This window comes from Echiichthys vipera, assembly GCF_963691815.1.
Source record: "Echiichthys vipera genome assembly, chromosome: 14".
Classification (NCBI taxonomy): Eukaryota; Metazoa; Chordata; class Actinopteri; order Perciformes; family Trachinidae; genus Echiichthys; species Echiichthys vipera.
The window spans coordinates 18,895,704-18,915,612 of NC_139839.1; the positions used below are offsets into that span (position 1 = coordinate 18,895,704).

At 37.8% G+C, this 19,909-nt stretch overlaps 1 protein-coding gene across 10 annotated transcripts in view; it reads right to left on the reverse strand.

The window, feature by feature from the left end:
* Positions 1-11,690: 11,690 nt before the first annotated feature.
* The window catches only part of msi2b (musashi RNA-binding protein 2b), a 251,582-nt gene continuing 243,363 nt past the window's right edge, over positions 11,691-19,909 (reverse strand). For 4 of the 10 annotated variants that reach the window (XM_083927054.1, XM_083927059.1, XM_083927061.1 and 1 more), the window contains 2 exons: positions 19,018-19,088; positions 11,691-17,172 (listed from right to left, as the gene is read on the reverse strand). In XM_083927054.1, the coding sequence (XP_083783180.1) occupies positions 19,047-19,088 (42 nt within the window). In that variant the 3' untranslated portion in view covers positions 11,691-17,172; positions 19,018-19,046. The remainder of the gene's footprint in view (positions 17,173-19,017; positions 19,089-19,909) is intronic. The other 6 variants (XM_083927062.1, XM_083927058.1, XM_083927060.1 and 3 more) reach the window with 3 other exon arrangements.

Genomic DNA, 19,909 nt, shown 5'->3' on the forward strand with positions numbered 1-19,909 from the left:
GTCTGGTTTAAATTCTCCAAGAGCTTAAAAAGTTACTAACTCTTTGCTTTGAAACTGAAACTTTTTTTTAGATCTTTCTGTAGTATTTGTGAATACATTTCAGTATATTTAGTTTGATCCTAAACCTTAACTTTGACCTGTACAATGTAGATATTTCTTAATACATTTGAAAATATAAATGGCTCACAATATGATCAGTTTAATATGCGTTCAGTGTGTGAACTGTATGCCTATGTATACACAAAATGTTCACATCTTAGTTAAATTACTAGAGTGAGTCTGTGAGCTGTTGATGCCGCAGGTGGTGTTTTTTCACTCTTTCCATAGAACTGAAACGGTGTTTTCCTCCACCCCCTCAATTTTACCTTGATTACTCTGTACTTCATGGAGGCCTCCCGAGGCTTGATGTTTAGTGCACCGGTGCTCCGAGAGATTGTCCGATGTGTTGGAAGGTCACTAAAAGGTTTGATCTTTGCTGAAGTGTTTCTAAACTTCTTCGCACTTACACTACTGTGAAAAGCCTGAGCACAGGCTGACCCTTTTGGCAAAAAGAAAATAGTGACAAACAAAGAAAAAGAACGAGAACAAACTTTTAATGGAAAACATCTCATCAGGCTATATGTCAATTCCTTACTCCATTAATTAAACTATTTAGCTTTGACTGATTTATTTCAGTAAGAGCAACTTTGTTTCCACTGTCAGTACAAATGGCATTAAACCTTAAAAAAGTTCTGCATTTTCAACATACTTAATTCAGCACAAATAATGTTACTGTGCTAGGAGGTCTGTTAACCAAACTCCATATGACTGAGTTGGTATTAGCCTTCAGTGATGGAACTAGTATTCACATAAAGTAAAGGGACCAATGCCACAACGCAGGAAGTTCTGCATTCAAAACTATAAAGTATTAACAACAATGCGTGGTTAAAATATCAAAAGTAAAAAGTATTTGCAGAAAAATCCCAGTAAGTGTCGTATTATTACATTATTAGACTGTTATTACTTATACATCGATAAGTTTGATGCATTTTGCTGTTGTAGCTGGTTAAGGCAGAGTTAGTCCAGCAGTTCTCAAGCTAGAGGTCAGGACTCTGCTAAAGGGTAGGTCACAAGGTAAATTATAATATATATATATATGTGTCTACTTTCCTCAGTATCAATTATTTTACCTCATTGAGCATCAAAAGGTGTCTTTCACGCATAGTTTCCTGTAAACAACTGGGATTACTGGAATCTTTCAGGCCCTGCTAGTGATGTTCACTATTCACACAGGCACTACATCCAGAACAATTTACATCTTATACTTTTCCACACATGCCATGACAATGCCGGACTAGAACTGGCAAGGGACAGTCCAGCAGATGGCGGTAAAGCAACACTTATGGATGCCAAACGCCATGAAACTCAACAGAAGAAGAGGAAGACAAAGAAGAAGAAGGGCAGACAATGAGTTATTTAAGGAGTACGGTAAGTATAAAGTATGACCAAATGGTTCTAAATGGTACTTAAATAAAAAACAAGTCAAAATTAAACTTAAGAACAGTTACTGAGTAAATGTACTCAGTTGCTTTACACTACTGGTCGTGTTACAGTAACATCATGGACAACACAGTAAAACAGTGAAGAAAATTATCCAAAACTGAGTCTTAATAATGAAGTAGACATTTTCTATAAGTAATTATGTGACCAAGAAAATTACATGTTTAAGGTGTTTTATGAGGTAAGAGCTGAAAATTAAAATCAGCAGAAATCAAACATTTACACCAAAATAAATTCTATATTCTCTCAAACAAGTTCTTATTTTGACCCACAAGATGAAGGATTTCATTTGCATTCTGAATGAGTAGGGCTTTTTAAACTTGATCTGCACTGTAGCGCAGAATTTCCGAACTGAATGACGCGAAGTCACGTGTAAGTGTGCGTTTATTAACCAACGCTAAACAGAGGAGGAGGTCTGAGACACCACTTATCTACAATTTACAATGCTGCCCTTTCATCCCTTCCCAGGAGATTCAACAATCTGACCCCAAGGAACAACTGTTCTCAAATGGCCTCCTGTGACCCCAACGTCGTCAAGACTCAATAGAGAACTAACAAAGTTGAAACCTACTTTCCACCAACGACTGTCACTCTAACGACGGTCGTTGGCACTTGGAGCACAAAGGCTCCCAGCGACATCATCGGCCTCGTGAGAGGTTAAATACCTGGATCTCCACACCAGTTAGTTGGACCAGTCCCAGCCTGGTCAGATGCGTACATGAACTGATGAAGCCTCTTGGATGAGAGGTGAAATGTCTTTCTAGACAAACAACCAAGTCCAGTTGCTTTTGACTGAAATTGCTTTGAGGATAACGATGACCTGGACAAAGAATATTCACAGGCCCTGTGCGTTTATTAGATCCATGTGCGACATTTTTCAATAATGTAATCTCTGGTCTTACTCCTCTGTCCCTTTTGCTTTTGTTGTGTAAGTCACAAGTGAGGAAATGTGATGTACAGTTTGACATTTCTCAGTTGAACAGGTGGAGAAGTGCATCATAGAACAGTTCTTCTGTTGAAAGCCCTCACATATTTTCATGAGTCCTTACGTGCTGTTCATTCTTGACAGGGACAAAAACCAGGGGCAATGTATCATCCGAGTGCATCTCCTGCTTTCTGGGATGAATATATGAGGTCTGACCAGACACTCCCTGACATTTAGGGATCTGTGATGATCACCATAAACTTTACATCATCAAATGTCACAGTGAAGTACTTGCCAGAGTTTGCAACTGATCATGGTTCAAAGAAGAGCTACTGCAGGCCCAGTCCCCGTGTTCACCCTGAGCCTTAAAACACTGAACCATCACGCTCTTTAATTAACATCTACTGTGTGCTGAGTTAGAATGTGTGAGTGCAGGAAGATACAAGGGCTCAACATGCTTTAATGGGCCAGCTGCCCCCTTACATTTTAATAGACACATATAGAATATGATTTTTGGAAGAAAGAGTAATAGACTTTACTGCGGTGAGTTTCATGTGCAACAAAGACATGTTCCTCTGGCCCGCTGTGGCACTAATTTCAGAGGGCGAAGCCAACTGAGGTGTCACCAGCACGAACACACTTTCCAGGGAGCAAATTAGCCTCTTGAAGGACTTTGTGAACCTGTTTTGAACAAGGCTAAGAGACCTATGGCCATTCTAGCAGCTCTGAATGAGAGACTGTGCTTATAGGCAAATGTGATTTTTCCATTGGATTTTGGATTATTGTATAAAATGAGCTCTTTGATGAATACATTAACTTACACATTTTGTTCAGCAAGGTACACACAATACCACTTTTAAGATTTTAGAAGTGTAAATGCAATTCTCAAAAGTAATAAGTAGTAATAAACAAACTACACCTCGGTTGAATGACTTCAACATGACCACCACCACCGGTGAGGTTTAATGTCCCCGACAACCTCTGTAGTCTCATTACCTGTTATCAATCGCCTTTTTAAAGACACATAAAGCTTTACAATTCAAAATGTGAAAATCTCTTAAGCTTTTGTTAACCACATATCTTATTTTAGGGATCTAACCAAAAACCCATTGAAAGAACCCCACCGATATTAAGACGAGGGAACCTGAGGCTCAAAAATGCTAACTCATTTCTGGGTTAAAGGACTCATTCCAGCAGTACTCCATGCTAACATGCTGATGTTAAGCAGGTAATATTTACCAGGTTCATCCATAGAAATAGAATGAGAGTAGAAGACAAATTCCCATTAAATCAACACAGCAGGATTGTCAGAGCGGTGGTGGCCATTTTTTTGTGTACTGTAAGAACTGTGACCGTTGTAGCATGCTAACTCATTCTATTTCCATGGTCAGTGCATGGTTCCTGAGTGCCATTTTCTTTTGAACTATTCATTTGACCGCAGCAAACTGTTTAATGTCTGTTCTACTCTCACTCTATTTTTAGGTTTTTGCCATTAGCATAACCTATTAGCTTGCTAACATTTGCTAATTAGCGCTAAACACAAAGGACAGCTGAGGTGGATGGAAAAGTCATTAGCTTTGCAGGTAAATATTGGGCTAATTAAAATTTTGACATGATGGTGCTTATTGAGAAGTTAGGGGATCACCAAAGTCAAAGTACAAAGTTTTATGTTCCATTCAATAATTTTGAAATGTTTCACTCCCAAGTGCTGACAGTCAGACATAGCTGCATTGCCAAGATCTAAAAGATGATTGTTGTGTATTTCTCTGAAAGATACCTTGTCCATACACTAGTTCTCTCGAATTCTAGCACTAAGCAGCGTTGAGGAGGCTTAATATATATGCTCTTATTATGGCCTCATTGAAATGCTGTGATTATGCACTGGCCTGCCATCATCCATCACCAAAGCCTTCTGTATATTTAGGCTCAGTGGTCTCCGAAGCATACAGTATGTCCCTGGATCTTGTCTGTCTATTCACAAACACCACTTACTTACACTCCGCCTCTATGCATGTAATCCCACGAGGCCCATCATTCATTTCCTGTGTACTTGCACTCCTCTGTGGCTACTCTTCTAGACACTTGTTCATGAGAGAGAGGGAAGATGGAATGACTTACAAAAGACTGCAAATCCATAAACGCAGGCAGACACTGTGACACAGGTCACATTGTCGCTTTAGCTCTGCACTAAAAAGATCCAGATTAGATTATTGAAATCAGACACGACACAGTCTGACTGTAATGATGGTACTGCAGCACTAAATATATAAAAGAAGTGCGCGAGAAGACAGTGTGCCCAGTGGAGCATCCACATGATCTCAACAGCAGGGCCACCAGTGTAGCCTGGAGACTGTAAAGCAAGTACAGCTGGCCTGCTGATGATTTCTTTTGGGTCATCAGTAATATTCTCTCAGCAAACTGCTGCATATGCTAGGTGGAATTAAGCTTTGTGCTGGTGGGCTGCTGTGGAGGAGGAGGGAGGGGGGGCTTTTGTGTGATATGGGCCATTGACTGCTTTTCCATAGCTCAGGAACAATAATGAGATTTTTTTTTTCCCAGAATATCAGTGCCGCCATTCAGCGCACTGATTGTGTTTATGAAATTGTGCATACATCTCTCAATGCTGGAGCAGGGGAAGGGAAAGCTATTTTCAAAACATTAGCAAATTGTTTTCTGTTATTGTGCAGAGATTGATAAGAGCATGTGTTGTCTAAGCACACACACACACACACACACACACACACACACACACACACACACACACACACACACACACACACACACACACACACACACACACACACACACACACACACACACACACACACACACACACACACACACACACACACACACACAGGAAAAAAGGCAAAAGCTTTCTGGTATGGCTTGGAGTTGCCCATTGCTCTTCCTATCTACAAAAAAAGAGAAAACAACCTACTTAAAAACCTATAAAGTGTATCACCTTTCCTTCATACTTCCATTAAGCTGTAACTAAAGTAAATCCAATCGTTTCTTTGCACTAGTTTAGATATATTTCTGCTATAAAAATATATTTTGAGGATGGTGCAATATAATGTACTATCATGCAGTTTATGTGGGTGCTGTTTTTACTCAATTCATAAGCATGCATCAGGTATTTGATGCATTATTGCATAACTGTGCCGCTTATCTTTTTCCTGATAAGCTATAAAGATGACCTTGAGCTTGACCTTGCCTTTTGAAATCGCCGGTGTGTTACTCACCAGCAGATATTGTGTCGAATGACTTTTGAGTTCACACAAATGACCTTTTACCTGATAAACACCCTTTGCATGGCACTGTTAACCGATGGAAATGCTTTTGTCCCTTCTTGCGCGTTGAAAAACCATGGCGATGTTTGTATCATAACAACAATACTTTACAGACAATTTGTTTTGATGATACCATATCACACATTATACTGTGCTGTAATATGGCTCTTAACCACATCAGAGGTGTCAAACTGAGGCCATCTCCCTGAACAAATCTTACAAATACAGTATGAAAGCTGACCTCATCTTCCCCTACACCACTGCAAATAATAATGTAGTCTGCACGTTTTTTTGTTTTGTTTTTTGGTAATTGATGAGCTGCAGGCGTTTCTTTCTTTCTAGTGGCGATTTGTGCCATTTAGATGAGGAAGTCAGTGTACTGGCGATGTTTAGTACGGGGAAATGTTTTGATGTGTTATGTCAGAATGTGTTAGCGACGCCTCTTGACCTGTTGGCAATAAACAGAGTCTTTACACCTACACATTCATCTCTCAATAATCTATCTGCTGTCATAATAGTTTGGGATGCCTCTGCACAGAGACGACTGGAAATTTACTCAAAGTTCACTGAGTATGGAGGTATATATATATATATATATATATATATATATATATATATTTAGTAGGGACTACAGGCTGTGAGCTTTAAAAGTCAGAAATTTGCAGCACCCAGCCAAGTAATCATTAATCCATCGGTAATGATCCCATCAACACTATTACCTACCCCCCCTTTGTCATTTACTTTGTGTTTTTTCTGTGTCCTCAAGTAATAATTGTCACTCTTACCTACTTGTACAGTCTGCTGCTCACTAGTTTGCTCTAAGGCAGCTATTGATTCTGGAGCACTGGATCCATGAAGACAATGATGATGAACAATGAACAGACAGCTGCATCCTCAGTGATCTGGGCCAAAACCGATGGCCTTTGTGAGCTTGTAAAGCCTCATCTGGTGGATAATATGACAGAAAAGAGGGACACAATATATGAATTTTCTGAGTCAGTTAGCACATGGCCTCCTCCGCTCTTCATGCAGGTAGCTACATGCAGCTCACAAGTCGAAACATCAAAGCTATAGTACTTTGATTCTAAAAGAAAAAAAAAAGACAGCAATTGTGTGTTTCTTTTGTGTAAGAAAGTGAGTCACCTCCAGTCTGTATTCGACTCTGCAGAGTATTTGAAATTCCAATTTCATGATAAGCATTGTGCTAAACTTGTGTGTGGTGATGTGTACAATGAGTATAATATAAGTAGGAAAAATGTAAACAATCGAAACGGTCACCATGTGGAACGGCAACTTGCTTTCTTCAGACCTCACATTAAATCATATTCAGCATAACTTATATCTGGAGACTAATGAAACACATCAAAGTAATGGGATTACAGTTATCTCATCCTCGGGAGTTTAGATTAAGTCATTAAAAAATATGATGATACTGGTCCTAGAAAAGCGAATAATTCATTAACGTCATCTACAGCTAATTAATTTGATCAACCATCTATCAATAGGCTACAATCTGTAGAATAAAGAATAAAGCTTAATTTTGTGCTCTTAAGATTTTTCAGATATACTCAATTATCTATGGATTATGTTCCCATGTTCAGGATTATCTCAAAGTGTTTGTCAGATTGACAGGTTATATGAGCTCAATAATTATTTCTGTTAAGATTAAGACACAATGAAATGAATGAATGAAAGGAACAGTTTCCTTCAGTACGCTCCTGTTTGTCTCTTCTGAAAAACAATCCAGGGACCAGTCCCACCGAAGCTGGCCGCGTTCTTGGCTGCAGACTATTTGCCATTCCAGGAAGGTCATTTGGTTAATGCACATTTGAGTTTTCATGGACTCTTAACTAGTTTTTAATCAGCAATTATTAGTGAATTGGAAGGCTGTGCAGGCGCATGACTCTCTGCCGGCGGGAGAGTGCCCATCAATGTCACGTCAATTTCCATGCCAAAGGCTACATTAGGCCTGGAGTCTGGGAGGAAACAGCCACCTGAGTGCCTCATCTCCCCATCCACAGCAGTCTTCCCATTAACTATTGACTCTATTACACAGCTCTGTCAAAAAAATGTTCCGCTTCAAAAGAGGAGCAACCATTACATGGCTGTGCAGGGAGATAATTTAGTGATGCACATAAAATTAAGTGCATATCCATTGAACATTGCTCATTATTACACTTGAATTCCTACAATGCCAGGCGTGTGTGAGGATCCTGGATGCTTCTCAACCTTTCATTCATTTTCAAGGTATAAACACAGCTTGATTATTTAGGCTGATGTACTATATAAATACCTGTCATTTTCATCTATATCTAACCTACCTGTAATTGGCAATTAAACATGCCAGCATCTCAGTCTGGCTCTTAATTACCGTTAATAAATGCTAAGGGGCCCTGAGGTATCCTCTCAGACTAGAGGATGGGGGTTGTGAGTCTCGCTCACATCACCACATGAATATGCATGGCAGCAGGTATTCTTCAGCCCTCTCCTTTGCTCTGCAAGCCGATGCACACGGAGATGGCAGAAGAACACATCTCGAGCTACCACTTCTTCATTACGCCTCCACGGCGGCCGGGGCATCGTTGCTATGCAGCATCCTCACAGTGGCATTCCTGTACACGGTAGCTTGTTTTTGTTTGCCAGGAGCTGTCACATTCAGCCTGTCAGCACTGGCCCATGGGAAATTTACACAGAGCTGCTAGTATGAAGTAAGGTCGTCAAATGAGCTGGTTTGAGTTTGTTTGTATGTTTGTTCCTGTGTGTATGCTGCCAGGTGAAAAGTTGGTGAACACCCTGGATTTAAGAGTTTTTGGTTGAATGTCAAACAACATAATTGTAACAATAATGTGAGTAAAAGATAAAGTACAATGTAAGAAAGGGATACAGTAGGTCACTTTAAAGGCGAACTAAGCCCATTTTCTTCTTATTCCTATGGTCTAAGACAGTCCAAAAATATATATAATACATTTATAATATATAAATGTAAATGTGAACCACTCTCAACCTAAATCCAAAAACTGAGTGCTAAAACTCAAATGTGTGATGATGTTGGTGGATTTCTGCAAACCACATCAACATCAGATGATGATGAATATCAACGTTCCTGAAGCACTGCATCATGTGCTCATTCCCTAGCTAACATTCAGCTTAACACTTTTAGATGCTCCGCGGCTGTCATTTTAAACATATGAAACTATGACTTAGGTTTATTAAACTTGGTTAAGTTGACAACTGAATGTTAAAGTTCAGGAAAAGATCGAGGTTTGGGTTACAATAAGTATATCTGTTATGTCTTAATCTTAAGTCGGATTTTGACATGGGACGGGACATGAACCGCAGTCTTGCGGGTGAAAGTCCAGTGTGTGTTTGACCCAACCATCCACCCTAACCTCCTAAATGGAGTTTGGGGCCTTTTATACTACGTCTCCTGACTTCCAGAGCACTTGCTCTGAACATGTGTGTGTGTGTGTGTGTGTGTGTGTATGCTCCATAGACAATGAACTGAGAAAAATGTTATATGACACTTAGAGCAGCCAGGGGAGTATATGAGAACATTTCCTGTTTCACAACTGACACTACAACAGAACAAAGGTCATTTGAGTATAACAATAATAAAAGTCTTATTCATTGTCTGTAGAGCAACTCCAGACGTTATACTTCTTAATACTTAAGTTTAAGACTCACTCTCAGGTTTCTGGCTTTGAGAGAGAGAGAGAGAGAGTAGCTCATGCTCACAACTGTTGATTGAACTTATAGGCCATGGAAACAACATTAACAACACCTTAATCAGGCTGTGTGAACTGTGCATTTGTGATATGTATAATTAAAATTATAGATGATACAGATTACAGTGATCAAATGAACAGGTCATAATATTATTTTCATAAAAGGACCTGCTGCTTAAATATAACTTACATCATCATAACTAAGGGCAAACTTTGATTCCACAGATTAACAACAGCTTTCTCTTCTCTTCTGCGAGCTGACATTTAGTTCCCATAATGACTGCTGATTGTCCTGCAGTGTTCCACCAAAGACTGGAATCGTTGTATTTGAGGGCTGACAAGTGTCAATCTCTCTAATCATAATGGCACTTTTAATTAGCACTTAATTAAAGGCAGGTGGACTGGAAAGGTCAAGCAGTTAGACCTAGTGAGTAAAAAAAACACACACACAAGCAAGAGCATTAACTGTTTGATGTGTTTGTCTGCTAATTACTGTGGCCAAGACACAAACTTGTGTCAGATGTTAATAAAATATAGAATATAATTAAACCCTAAAGCCACTTGTTTTTACTTCCATTTTACATCTTGCTTGGAATATAACAAAAGAAATACAAAAACACGTTTTCTAATTTTAGTGGGTTTTTGGAGAAAAAATGGAACTACTGGGCATCCAACACATTTGACTGGCAGTATATATTTGTCAACATTTGTCCTGATTTGATCTGTTGAAGTCATGTACGTTGTGTATGCACATACCTCATGGCCGGGCTCCACACTGGTCTGTCAGAGAAAGCAAAAACAATCAAAAGCAGCTTCTGTAAAAGTGAAACAATAGTCCAGACTGTCAGTTGGATTATCATTCTACTCGTTACACAAACACAATGGCTGCAGCGTGATCTAAACTTCTAGCGCCTCGGCTTTGAAAAACAGAGCTGGGAACAGTATTGATCTCAGTCAGAGTTATAGATCCCCTCGTCTGAATGAGTGATGCAGCTGTCGGACTGTTGGTCTCACCTGACAAGCACCCACATTAAAAATCCTGATCCCTGAATTTCAATGCATTTCAATGCAGCAGTTACATTATGTTCAACAATCACAGTCTATCAAAGTACACATTTACAAAAAAGATCTCTTGAATGTGCTGCAGAAGACTAAATACACAGTTACAATACTTATTAGTGCAACATATACATATCAGTTACTTCAGAGAAAAATGGAACTATCCAGTCAGAAACTGACGTGATTTGAATCTTTACGAAGCAGAAGAAAAAGTAATTGTTTAGATCAGGTAGCAGAATTTATTTATTTTTTTACACAGTCTGTGGTTCATTCTTCTGCTTCACCTCAGAAAAGAATCAGAGGTTTGTTTTTGGCATCTGAAATGAAATTCTCCATCTCAAGGCAAAGCAGAACTAATCACACTGTGACAAACACATCAAAGGCAGCCTAATATTTCACGTGTGTGTCTCTACTATTGTAAGGATCTAAAAGGCTTGTCATGCACCAGCTATGTTTGCTCATCACATCCTTAGCCGTTTATACGCTGAGCCTCCGCTAATATTGGTGCTCTCCATGTGATACTGCTGATGAGAAATAAAGCACTAGTGGATGCTGGGCTTTTTGTGCCAGGAGAGACCACTGAGGGGCAGCAGAACGACACGCCTTTACATATTTGTTCGCCGTTTCCCCCAAACGCACCTTTGTGCTCAGACTCTGTTAATCCTGCTGACATATGAGTGACCTGGAAGGATCCTGGTGTCCATATACTCTGAGTGTGTGGTCGAGTAAAAATGTGGGAATGAAAAAAACAACAACCCTGTTTTTAATAAATAGAAGGTACACACAATAGTCTTGTTCTACACAGTCAAGTATCCAGTTAGGGGATGTCAGCAGATACAGTATGGGGAAGTGAATGTCTCTTTGATGCAGTTCACCACATTATTACACGTGATATTGAAATGTTGGGATAAATATCATCAAAATGTCTTTCCATCTTTAGCAAAAAATTTACAAAAGAATAAAAATGCAATGAAACAGTGAAAACAAGTCATATAACAATTCAGTTTATTTTATTTATTTTCCAGACAGACACATCAATTTCTGGACCACAGTAGAGGATGGAAACCTTTCACAGACATTTTTTGTCAATATTATTATTTGAAAATACAAATATAAAATTAGACTTTCCACATTTGATATGTGAGAGACCCCCATCCATTATTATTATTATCATCATCATTAATTTTTTTTTTTTAGTATATTTTACAACAGGGCTTAAGCAAGCCATATGATAACCTGAAAGATGCTTTCAGATGTCAGTCAAGTCTGTCTGTCTCTCGCCATAAAAAGTCGGTTAACATAAAAAAAAGGGGCAAGTGTTAGGAATGGGCAGACAGCAGTGAAGAGAGCTCTGTGCTCAGCCTGCAGAAACATGGAAGCACAGCAGAGCCTCACACTGCCGTCCATGCAGTCTGAAGAGCTTCCAGGCTCCCCTCTAGGCCATGCGGTCTGCTCCAAACTCGACAACACGCCAGGGGTGAACTCTCGTGTGGGTGAACGTAAGCTAATAATGACTATATGAACCTGGGTGTAGCTGTGCGAGGAATATTCTGTCTACAGCTGAGGTCTCCAGTCTAATATTGTTCAGACAAGTTCAAATGAGTGAACACTGCAAATATATATTCATCTATACACATATACTGTATATTGCAATTGTATGTATATATTTAGCAATGTAGCATGGGTGAGATGGCAATGGTTTGACTGAAGGGGAAATTCACCCAAACACACCACAGTACAGTTGAACTTGTGCTATTTCTGTCACCTTGAAGTAGATTTGTGAGCATGAACTGATCTTTGTTATGTCCTGAAACAAGAGAACATGAGAAATGGTGGCGTTAGTGGGACTAACTTTGTGGTCACTGTGACAATATCCAGTATCTCTCAAGAGATAAGGGCACATTGTCTGCTTTAAAACCATTAGCACCACTATGAATAAGCCTCTTTTGGGTATAAATGCTCAAGAACGTTCAATGTGCCTCCAAAGTCAGTCTAATTAATTCGATGTAGAGCAGAGTCTGAAGAAGTGCTCGTCTGATGTCCCAGCTTTAGGGGGACAGTTGTTCTTATCCATGAAACAGATTTGAATCCAAGATGACAGAAATGTCAGAAGTGCGTGTGGTTTCAGGGTGGGCTTTTCCCACAGCAGATGGGAGAAATTGTTTGGCCATTGCCTAGCACTTGCCTCAAGATTCAAGTTTAAATGGATACGGTAGTACACTACAAATGTCAACACCTTCCAGGTTGACTTTTTTTCTTTTTTGATTATTTTTTTCTTAAACCAAGACCCCTCCCCTCTCCCCAAAATGGATACACTAGTCTACTAAGATGTGTAACATTCATCAGCTGTAAACTGCTGTCAGTTTGAGATAAAATTAAATTACAGCAACAGAGCCATGCTACCTTAAAGTCCAAACTACAGGATCACAAAACAATAGAAGAGGCCGTTTTATATTGTGTGAAGAGAAATGAGCCATTTCAGTCAAAAAGTTAATTATAGTCTCAATTATGCATTTCAGATTTGTTGTACTGTTATTTGTTTTGCAGATGAAATGGCAGCAAAATTAGAATCAGCTACAGCTCCTAATGAGCTCCTTTATCGCTTTGTAGGTGGTTTGAGTTATCGTTTATTATTTGTTAAAATATTCCAATGAACAAAGGGAAAATGCTGCAAATGAACAGGAGGAACACTTTATTTTATCCTGTCTTAGAAAGAAGTAGTTGGTGCACTTAAATTAAAAACTCCTAATATACGGTATGTATTGGTTTTCTACTGTTGAGATATTTTTGACACTAAAATGTGCAAATGAGGCAAACAAAAGCGTTAATACTTGGAACATGTTATCTTTTAAATATACGTTTTTAGCATTCCTTTGTTTTTCAAATACTATACTTTTCCTGTATTGTCCAACGTGATCAATTACTTTTAGCTTTTTACAACAAAGTGCAATATTATTTGACTTTCTAAACATGTGAACATTGTCTTAGGGATCATTTCTTTTTGCTATATACTTATACTTGGTGGATTTATTGGAATAATTTGTGTTTTAGCGTCAATCACAAAGCTGCCATTATTGTACATACTGTATGTAATCTGACACCGGATGAGAAAAATTAATAGACACTAACGCTGTTCGTTAATGTAATAGTATTCAATTTGAAGATCCCCATGAGGTAAAATCCATGAAATTTGTTATAAAACCTAAATTAACTGAAATTATGTTAAAAAAAAAATAATGGTGTGCACACAGCTTGAGGCTTTATAATGCGAATCTAACATGTCTGAACTCTGGACATCTTTTAACATGGCATCGTGAGGAAACTTTAAGCATTTAAATTCAAGCTTTAATATAATCTTTTCTGCTTTGAGTCAGCTCTGTAATGAATCACAGCTTTAGGGTGCTGGTTGAACGTCAGGACATGAATTTGATCATCTAATAATCAGCCCTAATTCACAGCCATCCTTTAACTGCTGCTAATGATCCTTTGGAGCCAAGAGTCGTCTGTAGGCCTTTTTCATTTCTACAGTAATGCCTCTATAATGTCAATATGTGGGAATAACAGTGTTTACGGATTAAGACTAGTTCCCATTGTCTTAGATTGAAATTATTAGACTGATTAATGGAAGTTTTGAGAGAAATAAGAAACATCTACAAATAACTAGGTGTACAAATATTAAAAGATTTACAGTAAGAGGTTATTTAGACAGCACTATGACTGATATTATGACTAGTGTGGTAATCATTGGTATGTTTCTTTAAAAAAATATGAAAAACCTTTGACATAAAATCTTTGTCCGTGATTATAGCTTGTGTCCCTCTTAAGAAATAATCAAAAATAACAGTTTTGCATATCTAGCGTTAGCATTTAAGGTAGTATGGCACACCCCTTTTAAAACATTCAAGGGTGGGGATCCAAATAATGCCTTGTGTACAATTCCATCTTACAGCAACTGTTTCTCTATTGTTCATCCATGAGAGCTTTGGTTAGCTGAAACCATGTGAGAGTGGCAAAACCGAACCAAAAAAGAAAACAGACAGGGAATACATTACAATGAACCTCTATCAAAATAATTGTCTGCAAATGTCAGAATAACATGATCATTTAGAGAAAGGTCTATCTTGACTGGTCCTAAATCCACTATTCACTACAAGTATTATATTAATGAGTCCTATATAACATCTACTTTGTAATTACAGGAGATAGAAAAAGCGCGAGAGGGAGAGGGGTAAATATGAGAGAAAGGAGAGGTAGAGCAAGGGAGAACAACAAAGACCACTACACTGGTATCAAAGACAGCACTCTGTTTACAAGTTAACTGTGATTTCTTTACACACTAATGAAATACATGAATGATCAACAAAAGATGTAGGATCTCTGAGGATGGGGGGAATGGAAAGAGAGAAAGCAATGGATGCACAGTACATTTTAATAGTATATTACAATTATTAATATATAAACCACAAAGTATCAATAAAACTCTGATTAAACTTGAAATCAGCAAAGAAGCATCTTTCTTTTTTTTTTTATAGTTTTGTATTTCTTATTTTCTTTTACATTTGAACATTACAAGGGTTTTTTTTTCTTTACTCTTTAAATTATTACTTGATCACACCTCCTTATCCTTTACTTTAGAAGTATCCAGCATATTTCTTTACCTGGGTATTTTGAAATCAAAGAAATGAAGGACAAGAAGTGGGTAAAAGGAAAACAAAATATAAACCTGCAGCAGGTAAAGCATTTCAGAAAAAAAACCCACACCATTCATTCCATTAAAAACTGGACTGGAGCACATTATTATTGTTAATATTATTATTATTCATAAATGTTTGTCATGAGTAAAATCATTAACCACACATACTGTGTAAAACCTGGTGCAGCGACAGAGAGTGAATAATTCAGTGTCATCTTTTAACCCTGTATAAATATCTTTAGATGAGACATGGGTCTAATATAGAAAGAGATCCACGTGTACACTGCAACACATCAGTTACTACCTGCCAAGCTGTTAACTCACCTCAAAACTAGTCGAGAATACATTTACCCAGAAATCCTTCATACTATCCCAAAGCACAGGGCCGTTTGTTTTTAAAAAGCTGACATATACATGTGCAAATAGGAAAATGGCCTGTACTTTACTACTCACAGTGCAATGATTACTCGCTTTATTACCTTTCAGTGTTTTCATTTATTTTGCCACTAGAATAAATTAAACCTGCCAATGATTCCACAATAGAACTCACAAAGGCTGAGGTATGGTATCAAAATGTTTACTTTCCTAATTCATTCATAAAAGAACTGATTCAGAGAACAAGCATCACACAACGGCTCCAGTACAGAACCCGGATATTGTGTTCCGAAAAAAAATAACGAATCAGGAACAAGCAGGATGAAACAAACAATAACATACAACTAACAAGTTCCTCTCAAGAGTATAAAAGTGTCAGGATGCACAGAGCATTTTAAAATGCCTGGTTCAAGTTCTAATCTTCACATCTAAGTACAGTGTGCTTTGGATTAAATCATCTTTTCTCTCTCTCTCTCTCTTTGAAATGATACTGATATCTTAACAGTTAGAGAAAAAGATACCAATCTGGCTCTTTTTTGATTTCTTAAAACTGTGTTGACTTAACTGACTGTTTGTAAATTTGCTGGTATGACACTTGTAAAATTATTCAGCTTCAGTATTTACAGAGCAAGTGTGTTCTGTTTGTCTCTGGGGTCATTTATACCATCTTCCAGCAGAAAAAAAGTATAATAATAACTGTTTACAGCTTTTTTCTTCTATTCACACGCTATAACATGTTCTTTTTGACACACCATCACAAAAATATGCTATTCTCTCACTGAGTTGGTTATATGCAGTGACTGGAATAATATGTACAGCTACATTTCTTTTTCTCAAGTTTGAATTCACAATGTAGTTATATGAAATTTGTTATAGCATATATATATATTTCTAAACAACAAAAACAACACTTATAAAAAAGGACCATAAAAATATTGGAGTCCTCTTTGTATTGCCCAAAAATAGGTAATTATGGTTAACAATGAGACATCACAAGAAAGAAAACAGCTACTAAGATTTATTACTTAGATACCCTCTTTTAAATTTCCTTTTTTTTTCCTTCTCCTTGTCTCTCCACGCTGAGCTTTTTTTTTTTGCGGAAAGACCCAATGAAACATCCAATCATTTCTCCTTTACACTACAAGGATGAAGACATGACTTGCAGATATTCTTGGCTATGACCCTCGTTCTTCAAACAAAACCCATTTACACGAATATACTATAAGATCAAATAAAATGACACAAAATGAAGGTTCAAACTAAAATGACTCTCTAAAAACTAATTAAAACAAAAGCTAACAGAGGAAGGAAATTGGTGAATGAAATCGACGTGACACATCATACCAAACCAGGTTGTAAAGTTATAGGAGGTTTGGATTATAGTACAGCAGTTGTTATTTTTCTGAGATGACTAACGTTTTTCTTTTCTTCTTCATATGGTTCCGACTTTTCGTTCTTTTTGCCTGGGTGACGCTGTAGTGCTTGAAGTTGGATAGCATCACCTGCACACAAAGCCAATTAGAAACTTCTTCCTGTCTTTCCTGGGCCACCAGATATACTCTGCTGGGTGATAAGAGAAAGAAAAAAGGGATGGTAACAGCATTAGAAACCGATCCTTTCATTTTCACAAATCCTGACCATAAATACTGTGCTGTAGGACTCACAGTGACATTTACTAACAGAAATCTCTGGTCATTAATATGACTTTCATGTAAAATATTTTGGATGCCTACTGAGGCACAGTAGCATGACACAAACATGACAGCAATTATCAAAAATAGCAGCAGCTCAAAACTTACTGCAGGTGTAACACAATTACACATAATTACAGTAAAGTCTAACAACTTCACATTTAAAGACATCTTAGTTACACCTCTTGTTAAAGGGATGGTTCTGATGTTTTGAAGTGGGGTTGTATGAGGTATCAATAGTTAGTGTTTTACCTACAGTAGACAGCGGTTAAAAAGTCCCCTGTTTGGAGAAGGAGGCAAGAGTCCTGGCACCGAAGCTAAGCAATGTACTGCTGTAGATAGGGGAAGCAGCTAAATGCATTTTAGACACCTAAAAATAGGCCCACCTAGAAAAATCAGTTTAAGTGTACACTGAATTTAGAATATTTTAACTGCTTTACCTTGCTGTCAGAAAGCCCTGTTTAAGTTTACACAGGGGAAGTGAAGCTGTTATCTATGCTCTCGTCAAAGCCACCAGAGAATTTTGAGAAAAACAGTAATCTTCCCTCCCAGAACACAGTAGAACTGTGTGTGTGATTGTACTCAATTGGTTAGTGTGTTTGTTAGTTCCTAAGCCTTTTTAAACACCAGAGTCACACAAAGTAACCCAAACAAATGCAGAAGACCAGCAACTCACGTGGTATGTGAGGTAAAATTACCGTCTTTTTGTCAATAGAGTCTGGCGGATTTGAAGAGACCATAGATGGATATAATGGCTTAATTTCCCTGTTGGTAAGGGCTGCCTGACAGCGAGGTAAAGCAGTGAATATATTCAAAATATCGCGTACAATTAAACTATTGATTTTTTTAGTGTCTAATATATGTTTAGCTGTTGCCCTCATCTGCAGCAGTACATCGCTTTGCTTCTGTGTTTCTCTAAACGGAGGGCGATGCCATCTGCTATAAGTAAAACACTGATAAATACTTCATACAACCACACTTCAGAGACAGAACCATCCCTTTAACTTAGTAATCATGTTCACACACGTGCCTCTAGGATTGAGTTTTGTCATAGCTGTAATGCTTAGCTGGGTCGATTGCTTAGCAGGGAATAACCCGTTAAACAACCGTTCGAGCCCATGTTCATGTTCACACAGACCACACATCATATCTACAGAAAGAAGCTGGAAGCAAACGAAAAGCTCAAGACATTTTGAATGTAATAGTGTACAAACATTACGAGGGACATGTTAGCAATGAAGATTAATTACAGTGACAAAATAAACATGATGAAACTGAAATATTTGGTTCCGCATAGAAATGTTACTGCTTGGTGAATATGTAATGATTCATGGGCACTGACTTGTTAGTAAAACGTTTTCGATTCATTTTAGTCATAGTGGTCAAGGAGTGCGGTTCTGTACTGGGAAAATAAGTGTACTCTTAAGACTTTTTTTTAAGGATGGCTACATTTTAAAATGTTAAGAAGAAAAAAGAAAGAAAGAATGGTAGTGTGTGTGTGTGTGACTGAAGTATAAACTTTTTTCACTGCAAGTCACATAAACCAGCTGAATATGATTGAATTGGTTAAAATCAAAGAGAATCTTTTAAACCTTCTGTCACACTCACACTTTGCTACCAGCTCTGTCCTTTTTGAGGGCGAATAGACAAAGAATGATGTGATGAACATGTATTAGAGAGAGACTGATAGAAATGCACAGTAAATAAAATGCAATACCTCTGATGAGATGGCAACCGGCCACCTGTTCAATGGTATCCATTTGTAAAAGCTGTCGCAATCAACGGGCCCTAAAAGTGTACAGTTAGTGCTTTTGTCAGTATGCATTTCAAGGAAAGAAAAAGTGAGTATCATATCATGAATGTGAACGTTTTGATTCAGTTTGATCATGTTCAGTAGCAGAGCAGGAGACTTTTGCCATATTATATCATTGTTCATTCCAGAAACAGTGGATGCTGCAAAATGACTACTGGACGTAGGACTCTTTTAATGGTAAATATGTTAAGAAGAGTTAGAAATGCTATATGAAGTTGTTAAATCATTCAAGATACAGAAATGTCATTCTATTTTCTATGCAAACACAGTTATCTGGCTACAATAATAAATCATACACAATCCCCATTCTTACTAATATACACAGGTGATTAAACTGAAAGCATGCAGACAATAGGATCATAAACACCCCTCAGTAAGATCACTATGTGTTTGTGTACTGAATGGTCTTCACTATGTAGCTCAGTTATCAGGATACTGTGAATTCTGCTGCTGACAGGTCTGCAGAAATACTTGAGAAGAGAAGCTCTTTCAACAGCAATTATCCGTCTTTATCACTTCAATCAACTAATTGCACTCTAATTGTGTTGCATAAAAAAACAGTTAAGTTCATTACCACTTCTTCGTAGTGGCTGTTTTGATATTGGCTAAAGGGATTAATAAAATCACTGGAGCGAAAAACCGAGAGACAAATCCGTGACTCTGAAGTCACTCGTGAGGTTGTGACATATGATCTTACATGTATTCAGTTCAGCGGCATCCTCTGTAAAAAAATGAATTATTAAGCACATTTTAGTTCTGAATCATTTCCCATTTTAATGTTCTGAATAGAGAGATC